This window comes from Lemur catta, chromosome 24 (genome assembly GCF_020740605.2).
Source record: "Lemur catta isolate mLemCat1 chromosome 24, mLemCat1.pri, whole genome shotgun sequence".
NCBI lineage: Eukaryota > Metazoa > Chordata > Mammalia > Primates > Lemuridae > Lemur > Lemur catta.
The window spans coordinates 286,800-307,516 of record NC_059151.1 but is presented as its reverse complement, the minus strand read 5'-3'; the positions used below and the strand labels follow the sequence as shown (position 1 = coordinate 307,516).

The 20,717-nt window shown below is 44.4% G+C and overlaps 1 protein-coding gene and 1 non-coding gene across 2 annotated transcripts in view; both read right to left on the bottom strand.

Moving 5' to 3' along the window:
• Positions 1–15,051, bottom strand: part of BMP2K (BMP2 inducible kinase) — a 96,851-nt gene extending 81,800 nt beyond the window's left edge. Inside the window, exon 1 of the mRNA XM_045536631.1 lies at positions 14,883–15,051. Within this exon, the coding sequence (XP_045392587.1) occupies positions 14,883–15,051 (169 nt within the window). The remainder of the gene's footprint in view (positions 1–14,882) is intronic.
• On the bottom strand, positions 10,257–10,362 carry LOC123627400. The gene has a single exon (XR_006731274.1). It is a non-coding gene; the product is annotated as a U6 spliceosomal RNA (small nuclear RNA).
• Positions 15,052–20,717: the final 5,666 nt, after the last annotated feature.

Genomic DNA, 20,717 nt, shown 5'->3' with positions numbered 1-20,717 from the left:
GGTCAGGAGTTCGAGACCAGCCTGAGCAAGAGTGAGACCCCGTCTCTACCAAAAATAGAAAGAAATTATCTGGCCAACTAAAAAAAAATATATATACAAAAAAATTAGCCGGGCATGGTGGCTCATGCCTGTAGTCCCAGCTACTCGGGAGGCTGAGGCAGTAGGATCGCTTAAGCCCAGGAGTCTGAGGTTGCTGTGAGCTAGGCTGATGCCACGGCACTCACTCTAGCCTGGGCAACAAAGTGAGACTCTGTCTCAAAAAAAAAAAAAAAAAAACAATTAATACATCTAAAACAGACCAGCCGCTCAAGGAAAGAGGCGGTCGCAGTCCTCCAGAACGTCCCTGCCGCATCCCCAGCCTCCAGGGCTCCTCATCACAACTCCTGTTCCAGAGGCTAAAATGAAACCACCACCTTTCCACTTTTCATTCCCAGTCTCCTCTTTCCCCCATTTTCTTTCCTCCAGGGGAATAGTCAGATTTTAGAATTAACACCTTCTTTTCATAACTGAGAAAGACTACATATTTAGTTCTCTACTAATATCACCCTTTCTCCCTTTCTTACATCTCAAAACTCCTCCATTCATAAATCAAATGCCTGAGTATAGACCTCAATCATCCATTTCACAACTTCCTTCTCACCAAAACATCAGGCTCCGAAAGCATCACATTTTAGTGAATTCTTATTTATTGCTGTTCAATTCATCTTTTTTTCCCAAATTTAGCACTGGCCAACCTCTCCTTGGGACTCCTTTAAGTGGCCTTACAGTTATAAAGCACAAAAATACCTGCAACTCTTCCACCCAGTTTCCCTAAACCGCCTCTCGCACTGGGACTCTAGAACCCATCACCTGCCTTCTCAAATACCTGCAACGCTCCCGTCACCGGTTGTTACCACACTCAATTAACAAACAGCTGAGTGCTCTTCCTACATTCATGCTTTCTAACAAATTTTAGTAAGTAGCCTGTGCTAGCCTCTGGAACATTTTGGGGTGTTTGTTTTGTTTTGTTTTTGTCTGCCCCACTCCCCAACCCCTCAAGTGACCAAAAGAATACACAGGGCGAAGCAGGTGCTCAATAAACATCCCTTGAGCAAATGAGGATGCCAGCTCCCCTGCATGAGCCTTGCAGAACCAGCCCAGGAACGATCTGACACATCCTCTCACTCAGCCGGGACTTTTTTTTTAAGCTCTCACAGCCCTTTTGCATCAGCTTTCTCAGCATTTCCCAAACTTGAGTCATTGTCATCCTGCCTGGAATACATTTTAAATGCCACACCGTACATGTGAGTTTATGGTCTACGGGGGGAGCCAGACAAAAATAAGTTATTACCACACATGGTGACGAATTCTGTGGGCAATATCACTGAAGTACAAAGGGTGGTCATGAAATAATTACGTTGGAATACCCTCAATCCAGTGTTCTCTCCTCTCTGAAACAGGGCCTGAAACTTCACTGTTGTGGGCAGCCTGTCTCGATGAGAACCAACCACATCAGCCTAGAATTTATTACATCCACAGCTTCTCAGACCTACTCAAACTAAACATGCAACCGCAGTGGCTTATTTATATAATCCCACTTAGATATGATCAAGGATCAATAGTAAGCAAACATCCCATAACTGTATCTTTAGAATGCATTACCAGTTTATGTGAATACATGCTTACTCTTTTCAAACTCTATTAATGCTCAAGTTGAAAAATTAAATTCTCAACATAAAGTGTATGAAATCTCCAATTTAGTAGTAGATTGTGTGTTCTGACAGCTTCTAAGTCTGCTTCTGGTATTCAGAATATCTTCCGGCAGAAATGATCTTATATGTGATAATTAAGTTCTCAGGTCAACTTACAGTTTAGTACTAATAGCTGTAATACCTAATGTTTGCACATAAAAACATTTCTATAGGAACATTCCTTCAGGGTTCCAACCAGAGGTCAAGAATGCATCTCACTACACCCCTAGCAACACAGATTTCGCCGAGTCTACCAAACTGAGAGACAAGGATTTCCCCCCAGATCCACGATACCAGCAACACCCAAGGAACTACAAGCAGCAGCTCAGGCCAGGAGTTTACCAATTGTACAGCAGTTCCTTACTTTGGTCACATGCCCTTTTGATGAAAGCCTTAAGCCCTCTCCCAAGAAAAACACACATGGATTTCTATGAGCCCCCAGGGAACAACCCCAAATGCAAAGTGCCAGGTCTACACAACACACTACAGATCAGAACTGTCCAGTGCATGTCGAATATAATGTGAGCCACATGCAAAACTTTCCATTTTCCAGTAGGCACATTAACAAGTTTATCATTTAAAATAATAAACTCATTACGTCAACATTTTTATGAAAATAGCTATATTTTCAAATGAAAAATTTGAAAGAATTTCACTGTTTTATATTTTTACAAAGCTCTTCAATATCTGGCTTTATAAAAGCGTGTTGGATTCTCAAGCCTACTTCTGCGGTAAATCTCCTGTAATGTTGTTTTGGTTGAACGAAGCATATAAAAAAAATTCAGCCTCACACAGATACGTAGAGGTAAAGGTGAAGACTATTTCAATAGTCTTTTTCAGACAACTATGGATACTCTATTCTTCTTTGCTAATGTAGCAAAACACAACAACAGTTTCTTAAAAATTAGTTGCAATATGGAATGGAAAACCACATCACTGAATTTTTTGCACTGTTGCAACTAAAATCCACTGGTCAATCTCGTATGATAGTATTTATAACATCATGCATTTAAAAAATATCCATTCACTGTGTTATACAGAACTTCCACTACAGTTTAAAATAAGAATCACATTTGTTATCATTATCATCTATCACCCCAGAGAAGCATGTAAAGTAACAGGAAGCTGTCAAGCTCACGATGGCAGAAAAATGTTTTCCAAAATTCTGCTTTTCTTTTGAAAGTTCAAATTCCTACATCAATAACACCTATCAGTTGTTTTCCTTGAAGTGACAGGCATACTTAATCACTTGAAAAAATGTCTGCCAAATGTTCAACTCTAAATGAACAATCATAGTTTGTCAGTCATTGTTCCAAATAAAAATGCTATTCCATGAAAAAAGCAGCCAGTTCAGCACATAACTCCATCACGCAAGTGCTTTTCCTCAATTATATCATCATGATCTGTTATGCAGCAAAAGTGCTACATGTGTACGTCCGGTTTCTTCACATAAGATATTGAAAAGACATGTACTTATCAATGGCCAATAAGCACATGAAAAGATGCTCAAATCACTAATCATCAAGGAGATGTACATCAAAACCACACCGGGATAGATACTACTTCATACTCACCAGAGTGGCCATTAATAAACACAAACAGGCCGGGCGCGGTGGCTCAAACCTGTAACCCTAGCACTCTGGGAGGCTGTGGTGGGAGGATCACTTGAGGTCAGGAGTTCAAGACCAGCCTGAGCGATAGCCAGACCATCTGTCTCTAGGAGATACAGAAAACTTAGCTGGGCGTGGTGGCACTTGGCCTGTTAGGGGCCCGGCCACATGGCGGGAGGCGGCAGGCAGGCACAGGAGGCTCCATCTGTGCTTGTGGCCCCTCGGCAAGCTGGCATTACTGCGCGGGCTCCGCCCACTCTCAGCAGCAGGGGCACCGCATTCTCCTAGGGGCAGGAACCCTGCTGTGGACGGCAGCATGTGAGGGACCCGGGTTGCCGGCCTTGCCTGGTGACGATACACTGCCTAACCATCTGGGGTGGAGCTGGGCGTGGGGACTGTCACTGGCAGAGAGGTCTGACTACACAACGAACGTGGTGCACTTGGGTCATCCTGGGACCATCCACCCCAGTCCGCAGAAGGACTGTCTTCCACGAAGCGGGTCCCTGGTGCCAAAAAGGTTGGGGACCGCTGGTTTAAGATGATGAAAATTTTCTGGACGCCTATATTCCCAGCTACTCAGGAGGCTGAAGCAGGAGGATCGCCTGAGCCCATGGGTTTGAGGCTGCAGTGAGCCGTGATCATGCCACTGCCCTCACTGCCAAGGCAACAGAGCAAGATCCCGTCTCCAAAAAAAAAAAAAAATTCTGGAAATGGAGAGGGATAATGAGTGCACAACAATGTGAATGTACTTGATGCCACAGAACCATACACTTAAAAATGGTTAAGGTGGTAAATTTTATGTATATTTTACCACAATTAAAAAACAAAACAAAGTCTGGGCATGGTGGCTCACACCTGTAAGGCCCAGGTGGAAGTACTGCTTGAGGTCAGGAATTCAAGAGCAGCCTGGACAACATAGCCAGACTCCATCTCTACAAAAAAATAATGAGCCAGGCGTGGCGGCACAAGCCTGTAGTCCCAGCTACTCAGGAGGCTCAGGCAGGAGGATCACTTGAACCTAAGAGTTCAAGGTTACAGTGAGCTGTGATCAGGACACTCCACTCCAAGACTGGGCATCAGAACAAGACTTCATCTCTTAAAAAATAAAAATAATAATAATAGGCCAGGCATGGTGGCTCACGCCTGTAATTCTAGCACTCTGGGAGGCTGAGGCGGGCAGATTGTTTGAGCTCAGGAGTTCGAGACCAGCCTGAGCAAGAGCGAGACCCCGTCTCTACTAAAAATAGAAAGAAATTATATGGACAGCTAAAAATATATACAGAAAAATTAGCCGGGCATGGTGGCACATGCCTGTAGTCCCAGCTACTCGGGAGGCCGAGGCAGGAGGATCGGTTGAGCCCAGGAGTTTGAGGTTGCTGTAAGCGAGGCTGACGCCACAGTACTCTAGCCCGGGCAACAGAGTGAGACTCTGTCTAAAAAAAAATAATAATAATAAAAAGACATGTACTCAAGATAAATGAAATACTTTTTACTGCCTTGATTAGTGTTAAGGTGCTAGCACTACAAATGCCAGTAGAGTGTAAACAGCAATTATGTCAGAGTATTATTATGAAAATAATTTTTACCTGATAGACCTCCTCAGAGAGTCCTAGGGACTCCTTCCCCTGGGGTCCAGAGACCACACTCTGAGAACCAGTACTAAAGGTATTCTTTCAGAAAAGTCAATTAATGAAGGAAGGAAAGAGCATGAAAGATCACAGAATAGTTTTTATTTTTATTTGTCTTTTAAGATGAGAGAAACAAACAGGTTTACATGCTGAACAGAAATCAGGTATAGTAGATATTAAGGGGGCTGGGCACATTGGTCACTCCTATAATCTTGGCACTCTGGGAGGCCGAGGCAGGAGGATTGCTTGAAACCAGCCTGAACATATCGGGACCAGGTCTCCACAAAAAGTACAAAAATTAGCCGAGCATGGTGGCATGTGCCTATAGTCCCAGCTACTCGGAGGCTCGGGCAGGAGGATTGCTTGAGCCTGGGAGTTTGAGGTTGCTGTGAGCTGTGATGATGCCACTGCACTCCAGCCCAGGCAACAGTGTGAGACTGAGTAAGTAAATACATAAATATTAAGGAACAAGTAGAAAATGAGAGAAAAATCAGATAACTGATGGAGAGAGAAATCGGAGGGAAAAGATGACCAAGGCGATAGCCTCTAAAGTTGGAAGCAAAAGAGAGAGAGACACACATTAGTGGTAGATGGGATGGGGGAATGTGTTACACTTCGATTTATAAAAAAAATCTTTACTTAGAAAAATATGAACACTAGAGATAAATGCTTCTGGATAACTATGGTGATAATTCCATAGTTTGAAAAATGATAGAAATGTTATCTTTTAATGTTTTAAAATCGTAGATCAAGCACCATTCTATTTTAAGTTTTTACTTGCCTGTGTATAAAATATGCCAAATATAAAGGTAACATTTCATTTTTTAGAAAATTGTTTTATGATGTCATAGGAATTTATTTCACTGCAAAGACTTGGCTGTTTCTATTCCAGGTTTAAGTCAAATGCATTTGTGTTGTGATCTAATAAAATAGAAATCTGAAAGAACCTTGTTTCCTTTTACTTTCAACAAATGCAGCACAAACTTATTGAATAAAATGCAAACAGGGATTTCATATCACAGCATATCAGGCTCCAAGCCTCATAACCTTGAACTAGGAACAGAAGAAAGGAAGGACAAGAACTCAGCTACTTCTTTTTCCTTTCTTCCTCCTCACGGGGCTCTAAGTATTGTTATGCTAAATTTAACTGGAGAAGCTAAAGTTATGCAACTTTATACTACTTACTTTATAGTTCACAAATAAATTACTTCATTTAGAACTGGTCCTCTCTAGACGAGAGGACAGACTAATCTGGGAGAAGCTGGGGTTTAAACTTTTAAAGTTCATCCTAACATCTTAGCCCCACCTGGTCTGATGAGCTGGGAAAGGCAAAGCAGGAAGCCTTCATCCGAAACTCGGGCAAACCTGCTGGTAATACCTCCCCCACCCAGACTCCTCAGGCACCCACTGACACTCCGGTCGCTTCCAGGGTACCAGAAGTCCCTCGGTCCCTTAAGCCAGCTCCAAGTCCCCACCCCAACCCCAGGCCGACGCTGTGTGCACAGGGGCCAGGCACAGAGGCCACAAGGTGCTACCGCAGCACCCACTGAGCTGGAACGCGACAGGCCCGCGCACGGCCCCCGCGAGGATAATAACTAAGCCCACAGAGAGGCCGTAAGCAGCACCAAGAGTGCCGGTCACGTGACCTAAATTCTACACAATTTCTGCCTAAATTCACAACTAACGCTCACACTGTGACGTTGAGTTCATCCTGTGCTCTAGTTTCTCGTGGTTAAATGAGGGAATTAAAATTGTATTATCACTACAAATTATGGAAAATTTAATAAAGCACTGGCATTTAAAAATAAAGCCTGCTAGTCCAACACCACCGATTCCAGGTAATATAAAATTTAGGATATTTTCTGAAGGAAGCTGAGAAGGTCCCACCCTGAATTCCGGTGCTTACATACCACCCACCACCCTCCTAACCCTGTATGTAGTCTTCCAAAGAGGAAAAATCAGTCGACTTTACCTCACACTATCTATAATGGCCCACAACAATTTTCTAAAATACCTGTAGCTTGTATTTAAAAAAAAAACAAAAACAAAAACAAAAAACAGCCACTACTACTCTAAAGCGAGAACAAATATGAACCTTGAATCTATAAACAGGAGTTTTCATGCTGGAAGTGTCTGGGACATTAGTTACATACAACTTTGAACACCACGGATTCATACAGCCCTTACAAACTCACTTCCAACATTCTTTACAGATTGGCAAAACACCACACACAAACACATTTTTAAAAAATAAAATCCACAGATTTCCAATATTTCTCAAGTTCTCACTTTAGTGAGGTGAAAACCCATAAAATTTTTAACAGCTACCTTCACTGAGTTAAAAATAAAAACAAGTACCAATTTGGGTTGAGATCTTTAGAATTTCTTCTTTGGATTGTCTAAACAACATTTTACTAAAAGATGAAAATTTACCAAAGATTTAGCAATCAACTATTCACTAGGATTTAAACTGGGCTGGTTGGCTGATTTAACCACAATATTGTGCTAATGAGACTAAAGACCTACTCCAATTTCAATTTAAGCCCATCAGACATACCAAAAAAAAAAAAAAAATCTTTAGATTCACAATATCACATAACACAGTTACCTTACAAACTTCTGTTAGTGATCACAGAAGATACCATCAAAAGCCTACACACAACTGAGCATATATACACTATACTTCTGGAAAAATAATTCAAAATACATGTCCTATTGATCCTGAGTCAGTAGCATTGTTTTTTTCTACCTTGTATAAAGAATGGACCATTAACATTCAGCAGGAGAAATTCCGTGGTGTAGGCCAGAGAGTGAAAAAGCAGGTCATCGCCAGTGATACACAATCCCACCTTCTAGAAAAATGGTCCTGACAAAATACAGTAAGTAAAATATTTCATTGTTTTAAGTCATTTTAGCACTAATACCTTGATGATTTCAGAATGAATAGTAAAATCTACACTACCCACTGACAATCTCATTCAAAAGAGAATACTCTTAAGTGTGTACATAAAAAGCTGCAGCCAGCCTTAACGACGACCCAACCACCAAAAATTAAGGAAAATAAGTAAACACATTAATAGCATTTGGGAAAGGGAAGTGGTGTGCTGGAACCCCCTCTCTTTCAGAAAACCAAAGAAGAACTAAAACAATGTCATGATGATTAGCTATTAACAAAACTGTATAAAGACTTGGTTTGCTACCTCTGACCTTTGAGCCAGGCTTACAACTTTCCTCATCTAAAAGCAAACTCAGTATCTCTCTACCTAGAAAATAAGTTCCTCCAATACCATACAGACCAGTTAAAGGGGTCCCCAAAGTTAATGTTCACTTGTTTCCTTCCCCCAAAGCCTTAAGGAGACGAGATCCCCTTCTTCCTTAACCCCCATCCTCTTAGCCACCGGTCATCCCACCAAGCTTTGGTGCTACCCACCTGACCATTCCCAAGGTCAGTCACCCAGAGCACAGACTTTAGACCTCCCCAGCTGCCTCTCTGCCCCGTGGTAGTGGCTTTCTTGCCTGGAGTGATGGCACAGCCCCTGAGCTCAAACTCAGGCTAGAACATTTGCAGATTCATGGCTGATAAGAATCATGCAGTACACACAAAACAAAGACACACTGACTGTACATGTTATCATAACAAATAAAACAGGCTGGGAATCCTAAAACAAACCTGGCAGCGTTTTTCCATCCATCCAGACGATGCTGCACCACCTCATCTCTATCTCCTGATTTTAGTTCCTATAAATGGACAGAACTTGAAAAACAGAACCAACCTGCTCCTAGATATCAACTGGACAGTGGGCTATGTCAAACATGCTTACCATCCAATTTTTTATACTAATTTTTAACAGGCTCTCTGATCACTTAATTCCAAAATTCAATCTCTTACAGAGGTACTGAATACCCACTATGAATATAACAGTTCCAAGAGATAAAAAATGAGTACAAGTCATGCCCTTAAAGGAGCTAAATTTCAAAGCAGGGAAACTTCACATTGGAACACAACAAAGCTGCGTATGGTAAGTGCCATGTGAATGGCAGCTGCAACACAGGACAAAGGAAAGCGCAATCACACTCATTTGCTTGTAGACAGGGGGTTTCATGAAAAAATAAAGATTGCAAAAAAACACCTGTATTTTAAATGTATCCTATTAATGAAAGAACCAATTTCAACAGAGTGGCAGAGGCAAGTGTCTACATTCAGGCAAAAGTAACACCAAAAGCTAAAAAATAGGAATGGGAAAGTGTCTTAGTCTGTTCCCGCCGCTGTATCAAAATACCACAAACTGGGTGGCTTCCTACCCTCGGAGCTCTGGAGGCTCCTGGAGATCTTGGGGAGGCCAGGATCAAGATGCCGGCAGACGTGGCGTGTGGTGAGGGCCTGTTCCTCACAGCAGCTGTCTTCCCACGGCAGCCTCACGTGGTGGAGGGGGCAGGGACCTCTCCGGGGTCTCTTTCCTAAGGGCACTCATCCCACTCATGGGGGCCCTGCTCGCACGACCTAGTCACCTCCCAAAGCCCCTCCTCCTAACACCACCCCCTTGGTAGTCAGGATTCCCAAGGTGAGAATTGGGGGAGGGGGTGTCACAAACATTCAGACCACAGCAGAAAGCAGGACAGAAGTGCAGGAACATCAAGGACATGTGCAATGAGAGTAAGAGATGAAGGCTGGAGAGCTGGGTTGGGGCTCACACTGAATCCCAGAGGGGTGAGTCTGTACTTCACTTGGTCAGGCAAACAAGAGAGCAACAGGAGCAGACGTCCATTTCAGGAAGAACAAACTGGAAGGAATGAAAGAACTGGTTTGGTGAGGAAAGAGCCTGAAGGGACAGTCCAAATGCTAATGTAATTCTGAGTGGTATTAAGGACCCAAACTATGGTTGACAGCACTGGAAACAAAAAGTACCAAATTCCTTACACATATCATGGGTGCTGAGAAAGTACTGTCATAACTCTTCCTCACATACACTTTTTAAATAAAAACTTAAAAAACAAGAATTTCTTTTACTTCCTGATACTTTCTAAAATATAATTGTGACAAATGAGTCTGCTGGAAAACACAAATTATTAAGACAGTAAAATAAACAGTCAGGGTGCCACATCTTCTGAAACTAACCAGTATTCTCAAAAGCCACACAATTTTATTTGAGCTTCTATCTCCTGATCGCCAGGGATACCGCATAAGGCAACTTCTTAGAAAAGACTTTTTTCCTACTTCTCTACAAAGGTCACTTAAAAAAAAAAGGACTTTTTTCCAATGATTAAAAAGATTTTTCTTGTTTATTTATTTTAGATATGAAGGCTTCACGAATTTCCACGTCATCCCTGAGCAAGGGCCATGCTAATCTTCTCCACAGTGTTCCGATTTCAGCGTACGTGCTGCCAAAGCAGCACAAGAAATAATTTTATACTGTGGGACAAAAAATAAATTGCTAATCCACTGTGAAGTTTGTCAAAGAACTCAAGTGTATGACAATCAAACACAATCCTTTCCTTACGGTCTCAATCCTAAAATTGTTCGTTGCTATCCCTCCCTACCCATGCCCCTCTTACCAGAAGTAGAAGACATCAGTTATACAGACAGAACCAGAGAATACTAAAATGGAAAAAGCTGTTACAAATTCATCTTCATCCACTTCAATTTTGTCTTGAGGAAACAGGTCAAAATGTCACAAAGCAAATTAGGGGAAGAACTTGGATTAGCAGCTGTCCCAACTCCAAGTTTTGCCTTTTTCCCCCGATATTTTCCTCCAAGAAAGCACTATTTCAAAGATAATAAAAAAATGTTAGAATAAGTAAACCAGTAGCAATAGTCATTTCATATTTTAAAATAATATCCATTGCAAAATGCCTCTCTCTAAAGGCTATATCCCAAATTATGCCCTTAATGTTACTAGAATTCTGCAAGACTAGGATAAACCAAAAATTCCAAAAACAAAGTCTCTCTGTGAAAAAGGCCCTACAACCACTTTACTGCAGAGAGACTTTTAAAACCGTTAGCAGACATGTGCTGACTGACCTCATTTGTAAAGATGATACACACAAAGAATCTCCCAACGAACTAAGTGTCCAACTATTTAAAACAGCTCAGTCATTAACCACTCAACTTCCCAACTCAGTCCCCTAAAAATAGCAGGCTTGTCGGTAGACGAATGGTTCACCAGATGCAGGCAAGACAAAACCAAGGAATAAACAGTCCCAGCCCCTTGGAGATGAAACTTTATACCCAGACCACTAGAAAAGTGTGGCAGCTTTGAAATCACAGTTCAAACCTCTTAATTTTGGCATCCCAAGTCAAGGCTTTAATCATTTTGATAGCTGCCTAACATGCTCTAATAGATGTATAAGGTCTACTTCAAGTTTTACGAAAACATGGGACAGAAATGGAGAAAGAAAACCAAGATAACATACAAGCTCATAAAGAATACTATAGGAAATCTGGAATCAATGTAAGGACATCAATCCCACCCTCTAGCATGTTCTCTAATATGAACAACATCAAGGACTTTTTCCTATCTTTCCCTCCTGCAGACCCCATGATGAAAAATACCAATACCAATTCATTTTATTTTTTAAATAAGCAAAAACATAATGTTTTCAACCTGCTCAGCACGAGAATGTCAGGATTAACCACAAACTATAGCTAAAAGCAAATTTATTTGGCATGTCTGTGCAATTTAGCACCTTTATTGGAGATAAATGCATAATTTCCACTATGTTTTTTGTAATACTTAAAACTGGGAATTGTTTTTGTAGTTTTTCCTTGAATGAAACTGCCACCTCTAGAGAAAATATATCAGTGGACAATCAAAATTACATCCCAGGAGCTATCCCTAAAATAACATAAACAACTGAAAAGAGAAGCACGTGTTAATAACATTCTACATAGTGTCCTTTGCTGCAAATCATTTCCATTTTAGTAAGCAAGCCTATGTTACTATATAGCTCAAAATTCTACATAACTGATTGAAACTTGAAATTATATATGGCTCAATAATATATAAATAATGGTCTAATTTAAGCTATTCAGATTTTTTTACAAACATAAATGTGATACTTAATGAAAGCAAGTTATTACAATTTCAGAATCAGATTTCACTGAAAACTTATAACCAAATCTGAATCTAAAGTTCACCCATATTTATTGAGAAATCTGGCATGCACTGTTAAATACTGCCACACATTATCTTAAGTTTCATAACAGATATTAACTCCATGTTTCAGAAGAGCAAACAACGTTTCCTGAGAGATTGATTCAACAAAAGAAATTGCTAGATATGTAATACAGGACAGGAACTGAGGATACAGAGATGAATAGAACATAAAACAATTTCACAATTGCATGTAATAACACTTTTTTTTAACTCAGTCACTTCTGCAGAACAAACAAAAATATAATTAAAATAGAGTAAGATGACTATGAATGGGCATCTGGGTTATTCTTTCTTTACTGTTTCAAGGAGGCTAAGTGCAATAACTCTTTGCCTTAACTGTTGTCTTCACCAAAGCAGAAAATTCAGTAAAGAGCCCTCCACTGGTGCTTTTCAATATGCAAATTCGGTCTTAAATTCTATTGAAGAACACTATCTGTATTAAAAAGAAAAGTCAAACATCATTTCTTTTGAAAAGTATTTGAATGTCTATGGTATACTTGTTGGATACAACAGCAATTAAAGCAGAGTCCTTCTAGCCTCAAAAATTTTACTATCTGCTAGGGGCAATGAGAGAGGAACAATAATTAACCACCTTAGTGTTTCCAAGTGTTTACATAATTATAGCTCAAGACAAAAGATCAAATGTGGTAAAAGGAAAAACAACAAAAAGTAAATAGCTACAGGTGTCCACAGAAAGGAGGAAGTGATCGTAACCAGTAGTTAGGGAGCAGGAATTACACAGGCAAAGGCAGTGACACGCAAGTACAAGACTGAGTCACAGGTGGAACACACTGTGGCTGGAGCCAAGAGTTTCACCCAGCAAACAACCAGAGATAAGATTTAAAAGGCAGGTTAAGGACTGAGTACGGGAACTGTGAATGTCAGGCCAAAAAATGTGATCAGTTAAGACGATTTCTCAGCAACACAACTGTTCACTCTATCTCCTCCCTCAAATACTCCTGTGTTCCCAGGTATCAGACTAGACTCTCTTGTTATTCCTCATCCCTCTCTGGCAGCTCCTTCTCAGTCGTCTTTGCCTGTTCTCACTCAGTGGTTCTGAAGTGTGGTTCCGGGACCAGCAGCATCAGCATCACTGAGGAGGGCGGCAGAAACGAAAATTCTGGGCCTCATCCAGATACACTCAATCAGGTTCAGCAATCTGTGTTTATCAAGTTCTCCGAATGATTCTGATCAACACTAATGTTTGAGGGCCGGACACGGTGGCTCACACCTGTCATCCCACACCTGTCATCCCAGCACTCTGGGAGGCCGAGGTGTGGGGATCACTTGAGCCCAGGAGTTCGAGACCAGCCTGAGCAAGAGTGAGACCACGTCTCTACTAAAAAAATACAAAGAAATGACCTGGACAACTAAAAATATATAGAAAAAATTAGCCAGGCATGGTGGTGCATGCCTGTAATCCCAGCTACGCAGGAGGATTGCTTGAGTCCAGGAGTTAGAGGTTGCTGTGAGCTGGGCTGACGCCACAGCACTCTAGCCCGAGCAACAGAGCGAGACTCTGTTTCAAAAAAAAAAAAAAACAAACCTACAACCCAATCTAAACCCACACCTGAAATTCATGTGCAATAAAGAGCTAGAAGATTTTACAGCACAGCAAATCTTTTATTAAGACCATTCACCACATACTCATTCTTTCGAGAAGCTAAGGATCCTCCTCCTCCCACCTCTTCAGGGTTTGGCTGGGCTCATCATACTGGGCAATGGTTCACCAAACAATGACATCCACCCCTGCATAATGCAAGATTTCTCTCTCTTTAGAATACTCCATACACAAACCTTCAGGTTTTCCTTTGCACTAATTTACCAATGTTCATAGCATTTAAAAAAACACAAGTGGAATCTCAGCCTACTGGATTCAAACCACATCAATATCTAACTCGCACAGAACCAAAACTACCGTCCTCGACTTCTTTTCTCTTAACGAGAGGGCTCAAAAACGCCATTCATTTATCGACAGATTTTTCTCGTTAATTTTTAAAGTATTTATTCTGTAACATCACTTCGCAACTAAAAACTCAAAGGTCAATGAAGCACGCAATAAACAAGAGAAAGCATTCTGTACAAGCCAATGATGCCAGAAACAAAAAACTAAAGTCTAACGTTGTTTTTTTTTTTTTTTTTCTTAAACGGAGTAAACTTTTCTGTAAGTAGACTTCTACCTGCCGCCATAACCTGTTCGAGCTAATCGAGGATCAACCCCACAACTTCGCACGCGAAAGTGAACCTGCTCTCGGGCCACCCGGTGCAGCGGCGCCAAGCGGCATCCCGGAAGGGCACGGGCAGCACCTCGCCCGACACGGGGGACGCCGGACACCAGAGACGACCGGGCTCCAAGTTCACCGGAGCAGCCCGCGGGCCGCACTTGGGGCAGACGACCGCCCCCGACACGCGCAGACACACAGATACACACGCAGATACATTGTTTCCAAGCGACGGCCGCGCAGAGGCAAACCCCAACCCGACCGCGAGGGGCCGCGGTCCCCGTGCCCCGCAGCACAGGTGGCGGCGGGGACCCAGCGGCCGACGCGCGACACCGCCCGGGCCCCGTCCCGCTCGGCTGACCCGCTCCCGAGTCGCCGGCCCGGTCACGACACCACGCCAAGCGCCGGCCCGCCGTCGGTGCGCGCCCCGCGTCAGCAAGGGCAGGAAAGGGCTTCACCTCGCAGGGGGACCCGCGCCCGGGCGGAGCTGCCGGCGGCGAGGAAAGCCGGCTCCCGAGCCCGACCCCGCCGCCCGTACCTTCCGCCAGCGACTCCTCCAGCGTGACCTGGTAGCGGCCGACCGCGAACACCCGGACCCCCACGGACGAGCCGCCCGAGCCGGAGCCGCCGCCGGCCCCGCCGGCCCCGCCACCCGCCGCCGCGCCGCCGCCGCCCTCGGACTTGGGCATCCGAGAGAACTTCTTCATGGCCGCGCGGCGCGGAGGGCGCGGGCAGCGCGCGGGGAGCAGGGAGCGCCGGCCCGGGCGCCGCCGGCGTCAGCAGGGGTCGCCGCCCTCGCCCGTCCGAGCGCCGGTGGCTGCGGCCGCGCCCGCCGCGCCTCACATGCCGCTCCCGGCTCCGGCTCCCGCACACGGCGCGGCGAGGGCGGGCCGGGGCGGGGCCGAGGGGCGGGCCGAGCGCGGGCGACGCCGCCGCCTCACGGGCGGGCGGGACGGGGCAGCCAGCGGGGAGGAGGCGGGCGGCGCCCTCAGGACCCCCAGGCCGGACCCCTCAGGCCCGCGCCGCCCTCCGCTCGCGGCCGTTGGCGGCGCCGCTGCAACCGCTCGCCCAGGCCGGCGCCTCGCGCAGGCGCGCTGCCCGCGCCGCCGGAAGTGACGGTTCCGGCTCGTGTCACGTGGGGCGCGGGGCGGGCCGTGGGGGCGGGGCCGAGGCGGGGGTCCCGCGTCCGGGGTCGCCCCGGGAGGGCTTAGCCCGGCCTGAGGGACCGGGCTTCGAGCCGGGAGGTGGCCCGGGGGCCGGCGTGTCCCTGAGGGAAAATGCCGCCAGCTTCACGCCGGCTGAGGAACTTCTCGCTGCGCTCGCGAGCCGGTCCCCGACCACGTCCCCCGAGAAGCTCCTTCCGCCCGAGCGGGGCGGCGCGGGCCGGGGGACGCCGGGGACCCGACTTCGGAGCTGTCGCCGCGCTGTCGCCGACGGGGGCCCTTCGAAACCCCGCGCGCCGCCCGCCCGTCAGCGGACGGAGTCGCCCCGGGCCACCGGCGGCTTTCCGGTCGCGGGGACCGTCGCTGGGTTGTCACTCCCGTGCCTGCGACCACTCCGCAAAGCAGGTGAGGGCGGAGCGTCCCAGCGAGACGCGCAGACCGAGCGCCGCCGGCGAGGTCGCGGCCCGGCTCCCCGGACCGCTGCGTGAGCCGCCCCCGGCCGACGTCCTCGGCTCCAGCCGCCCCTTCCACCCGGGAGGACAGGCCCGCCCGGCCCGGGCTTCCAGTTTCGTAGGAGAAGCAAAAAAAATTTTTTTAATGCGGCATTTCCCAGGTTTTTAAAATGCAGGCCCAATAAACTGTGCCTGCGGGACTCCGACGTGCACCTGTCTTCTGCGACAGCAGGTGAACGCGGTCCGTCCCCGCCCGTTTAGCCTTTGGGGTGGGCGGCAAGGCCACACGCGCCCGGCGGGAAGGCTTTGGGCTTAGCGTCTCGTCCTTCCTCCTCCGCTGCTGCACGGAGAGGCAGGTGCCAGGCAGGTGCTCCCGGTTTAGGCGTTTCTGCTGCAGGACACACCGAACTGACATTCCCCATCCCGACACTTGACCTCTGACCTTGAAGGCACGTCCGGGGGAACGAGGTTCTGTGCCAGGCGATGGCCGTGGCGTGGCAGCTGGGCACGTCCCTTTAGAAATAAGCCGCCCGTGTTCCTGACCCCGGGGATTCACTGTGGAGTCCCATTCCTGCATTTGAACTATGGTTTTCCAGCAGAATGTAGAGATTTAGTCATTTCATGTCATTCAAAACTGGCCAGTCTCCAAAGCTGGGGCCTAATACAGCTTCACCTGATCCCAGCGCACGAGTAAGTCAGGTGTCCTATAATCAGCTCGAAAGTAAGTTCACCACAATTGCTGTGGCAAAGAAAACGTGGAGAACCTTCACCTGTTCCCTTAAAGGAAGGAGTTTACAGCTTCTCTCTGACGTATCCCATCCCGATGCTCTGGCCTTGGGGGCCATTATTAGGTAAAGTAAGGGTTCCCCGCACACAAGCACTGATACACCTTGACGGCGGGTCTGATAACAGGAGACTAAGTGCTGATAAGAGGGCAGTGTAGACGGTGCAGGTACGCCTGACAAAGGGATGATTCACATCGTGGACCGGACAGGGCTGGACGGCTAAAGATTTCATCATGCCACTCAGAATGGCATGCAATTTAAAATTTATGAATTATTTCTGTAATTTTCCATTTAATATTTTCAGACCGTGGTTGACCACAGGTAACTGAAACCTAGGAAGCAAAACCACAGATAAGGGGAGCTACTGTATACACAATTAATAATAACAAGAACACCAAACATTGATAAGCGCTTTTACTACCAAAAGATGTTGGTATCTATTACCAAATTGTACTCTCCTTGCAAACTTGTGAGTTAAGAATGTATATCCTTGAACTAATTTGTAGGCAGAAACTGAGATACTAAGGGCAGATTGTAACCAGTAGAAAAACTATATTGAGAATTCTAGTCTTTCATTTTTTTCCAGAAACTTTTACAGGCATATATTAATTTTTCAATCTTATACATAAAAATTTATTTACTGGTTTATAGTAGATTAAGTATTCATTTTAATGAATCGTATAATTTGCAGATGTAATAAAATATTGTTCTTGTGTTAAAAACCTCTGTAATACACTAGATAGTCCTTAGAACAAACTAAAAATGCTGACACTTGATCTGAAAGTTCAAGAGATCATCAAATACAGAAGTCTAATCTAAGTCCCAAAGCAAATTTTTGTATCAACATATAATATTTAACACATCTATTTCCTAATTAGTGTTAGATTATTAAAATCTGTTTATGATTTCTAAAAGATTCTATACATGTTTATCTTGTAATATTTTTTGAGTCAACATAGGATATTTATTATAAGGACATGTCATTTTTTCCATATATTCTTGCGTGTGAGTGTATGTGCGTGTGTGGTTAGAGCTTCACTGGTCTTTCCTAGCATGTACTGGGGGATTACTGAACCCAGTTGCATCACAGGACATATACTCAGGGTGCCCTAATCACCATTATTTAGATTTGAAGGCAAAAAGGACAGTTACAGTGGTTCCAAAGCAGAAATTTCAGTGAATATAAAGATATGGGATCCACTGCTAATGTTGAAAAAGGACATATTTCCAATGTCCGCATCCAGGAAAATCCTCACTTTGTAGATTCGGGGCTCCATACAGAGGGCAGTCCCAGGCATTGTGCAGGTGGAGAAGTAGCCTCTGTTTCCCTTACTTACAGTCCAGATTCCAAGTTTTGTAAACAGTTCTATCTTTTCTTGTTGGCAAGGAGATTTTTTGCAAATGCCTAGATCCCTTTTTTTTTTTTTTTTCCCTCACTCTGTTGCCCTGAGTGCCATGGTTGCCTACCTCACAGCAGCCTCAAATTCCTGGGTTTAAGCAATCCTCCTCCCTCAGCCTGCCGAGCAGCTGGAACTACAGACACGTGCCACCACCATGCCCAGCTAATTTTTCTATTTTTAGTAGAGACAGGGTCTCGCTCTTGCTCAGGCTGGTCTCAAACTCCTGACCTCAAACGATCCTCCCGCGTTGGCCTCCCAGAGTGCTGGGATTACAGGCATGAGTCACCGCGCCTGGCCTTAGATCCCACTGTTTGCATATTCCTACGACAGCCTCCCAGTAAGAGTGACCAGAGGTGAACTGAGATGAGCCCAGGGCAAAAACTGAGTAGCTGAATCTATGCTCTTTCGGCTTTTGTTTGATACTTCCACATTAGACATTCTTCAGATCATCAGAAATAATGAGGAGGTTATTAGCTGTGTCACCATTCAGAGTCACATCCAGTTTACTGATTCTTATAAAGGATATGACTCAGGAACAGCCTCATGGAATAGATGTGTAGGGCACCGGCCCAGAAGCACCGTGGCTTAGCTTTGCGCGCATTGTTAGCCCATGACTGTGGAAGATCACCCAATTTGCTTCCTGTTGGAAAATGAAATTTCTAGGAAACAAATGTGCAAATAATGTACATTCTGGCCATCTTAAACACAGTCAAACCACAGATACAGAATAGCCTAATAAAGGTCAAAGACATTACAATTTCTTTTCAATCCTATACAGTGCTAAAGTACTCAAATCTTTCAAATATTTATATCTGTACAACTATAAAAGTAGTTGGAAAGGAGCCACATAATAAAGAATTTTTTTAACAGCTTGCTTCCCTTTATAGGGTTTCACATTACACTATTCTGATAGTCAACAGATCAGTGTAGCTAACTATTAACAAAAGATTGAGATCCTTAAATGAGCGCAAAGCTAAACCCTTTTTGGGAATTTTTGACAATAAAGGGAGGGAAAATTATTGTTACATTTTTGTCTTCTACTGGAAAACTGTAACCCTTCTTGTTAGTTTGACCCCTACCTATTTTGCATTAGGGTGGCTCTCAAAGACATATGAGAAGTAAGAAAGACTTACACAAATTAAACAAATATGCTTACCCAAAAGGCTTATTACAGCGCCACAATCACCGTTGTAAGTCATCTCTTCCAACACCTGATTAATCATTTGCCCTCACAAGTCAATACTGTCCTTTGATAACGCGTCTTCTATCATTAGGCTCATTGTGTTTTACTATTAAGAATATTCTGCCTGCCTAACATTTTTACTTTATACCTAGTTAAATGCTCATATCTTTGCTTTGCAAAAAAAACACAAGTTCTAAAGTACATTAAAAGAATGTATTTGTGTCCATTATTAAAACAAATGTTTTTTAAATATTACTGATATTTAAATCCTCTGTTAAAACAACTCAACATCAAATGTATAAAAGTTTTATACATTTATATAAAACTTTAGCAGTGTATAAAGTAAGAATTCTTACTGGTGTGTAAGTGTACTCTATGATGGCAAAATCAAAAAAATAATAATAATTCTTACTGGGCACTTGCAATGGACCAGTGCTATTCTAAAGTGCTTTACATGCATTAACTCAGTGAATCTCTACGACAACACTGTAGGATAGACTCTTTTATTCCTCCTACTTTGCAGTCGGGAAAACTGATACACAGACCCAGTCACACACCCAGGGTCTTGTGACTTGTAGCAGGATTCAGAGCCAGGTGGTATGGCTTTATGATTCATGCTCTTAACCACAACACCCTACAGTCCCTTTGAAGCTACACAATAAATGACCTGCCAGCGACAGTCTGCAGTGACAAGGTTCCCTCCTGTGCCCTCCTGCCCCTCCACCTCAAATGAGTGAGCTGCCAACAACCAAAGTGACAATCTCAGTGGATAAGCCCAACAGCAGAATCTCAGAAACAGAGGAAAGGATCATCGAACCGGAAGACAGAGCAATTGAAATTACTCCATCTGAACAATAAAGAAAATAAACCAAAAAATGAGCAGATTCTCAGGGACCAGTGGGACCATTCAACTTACTCAGCCTCTCCCAGCTGCCCTCCCCATGCACGGTGCCTTACCCACTGTGGACATCCAGCAAATATTTGTTAAATTTAAAAAGCACCTGGTTAATCAGGAATTAAGCATAATCTCACTTATTTCAGTAGGGTTCCCTGAGCCGTGGCAGCACACTCATATTAGGTGGCTGTGTTTTTCCACAATTTTTTAAATTAACCAATTGGTTCTTCTTTGTATCTTCTATTCAATTTTTGACGTACTCTGTTTTTACATTTGTTTCAAGTGTGCCTAGAATTGTTCACTGGAGCTTTTTTTCTTTTCAATCATGGCTGCTTTACAACTCTGTTAGCGTCAGAGGGGCGCACACAGCCCACCTCTGATGCCAGCGGGGACCAGGTGGGGACGCAGAACTGCCATCCACCAACAGTGACCGGGAGCCATCGGAGGAAAATGGAGGCAAATCGGGGAACACTGACTCCACCCGGCCACAAGCAG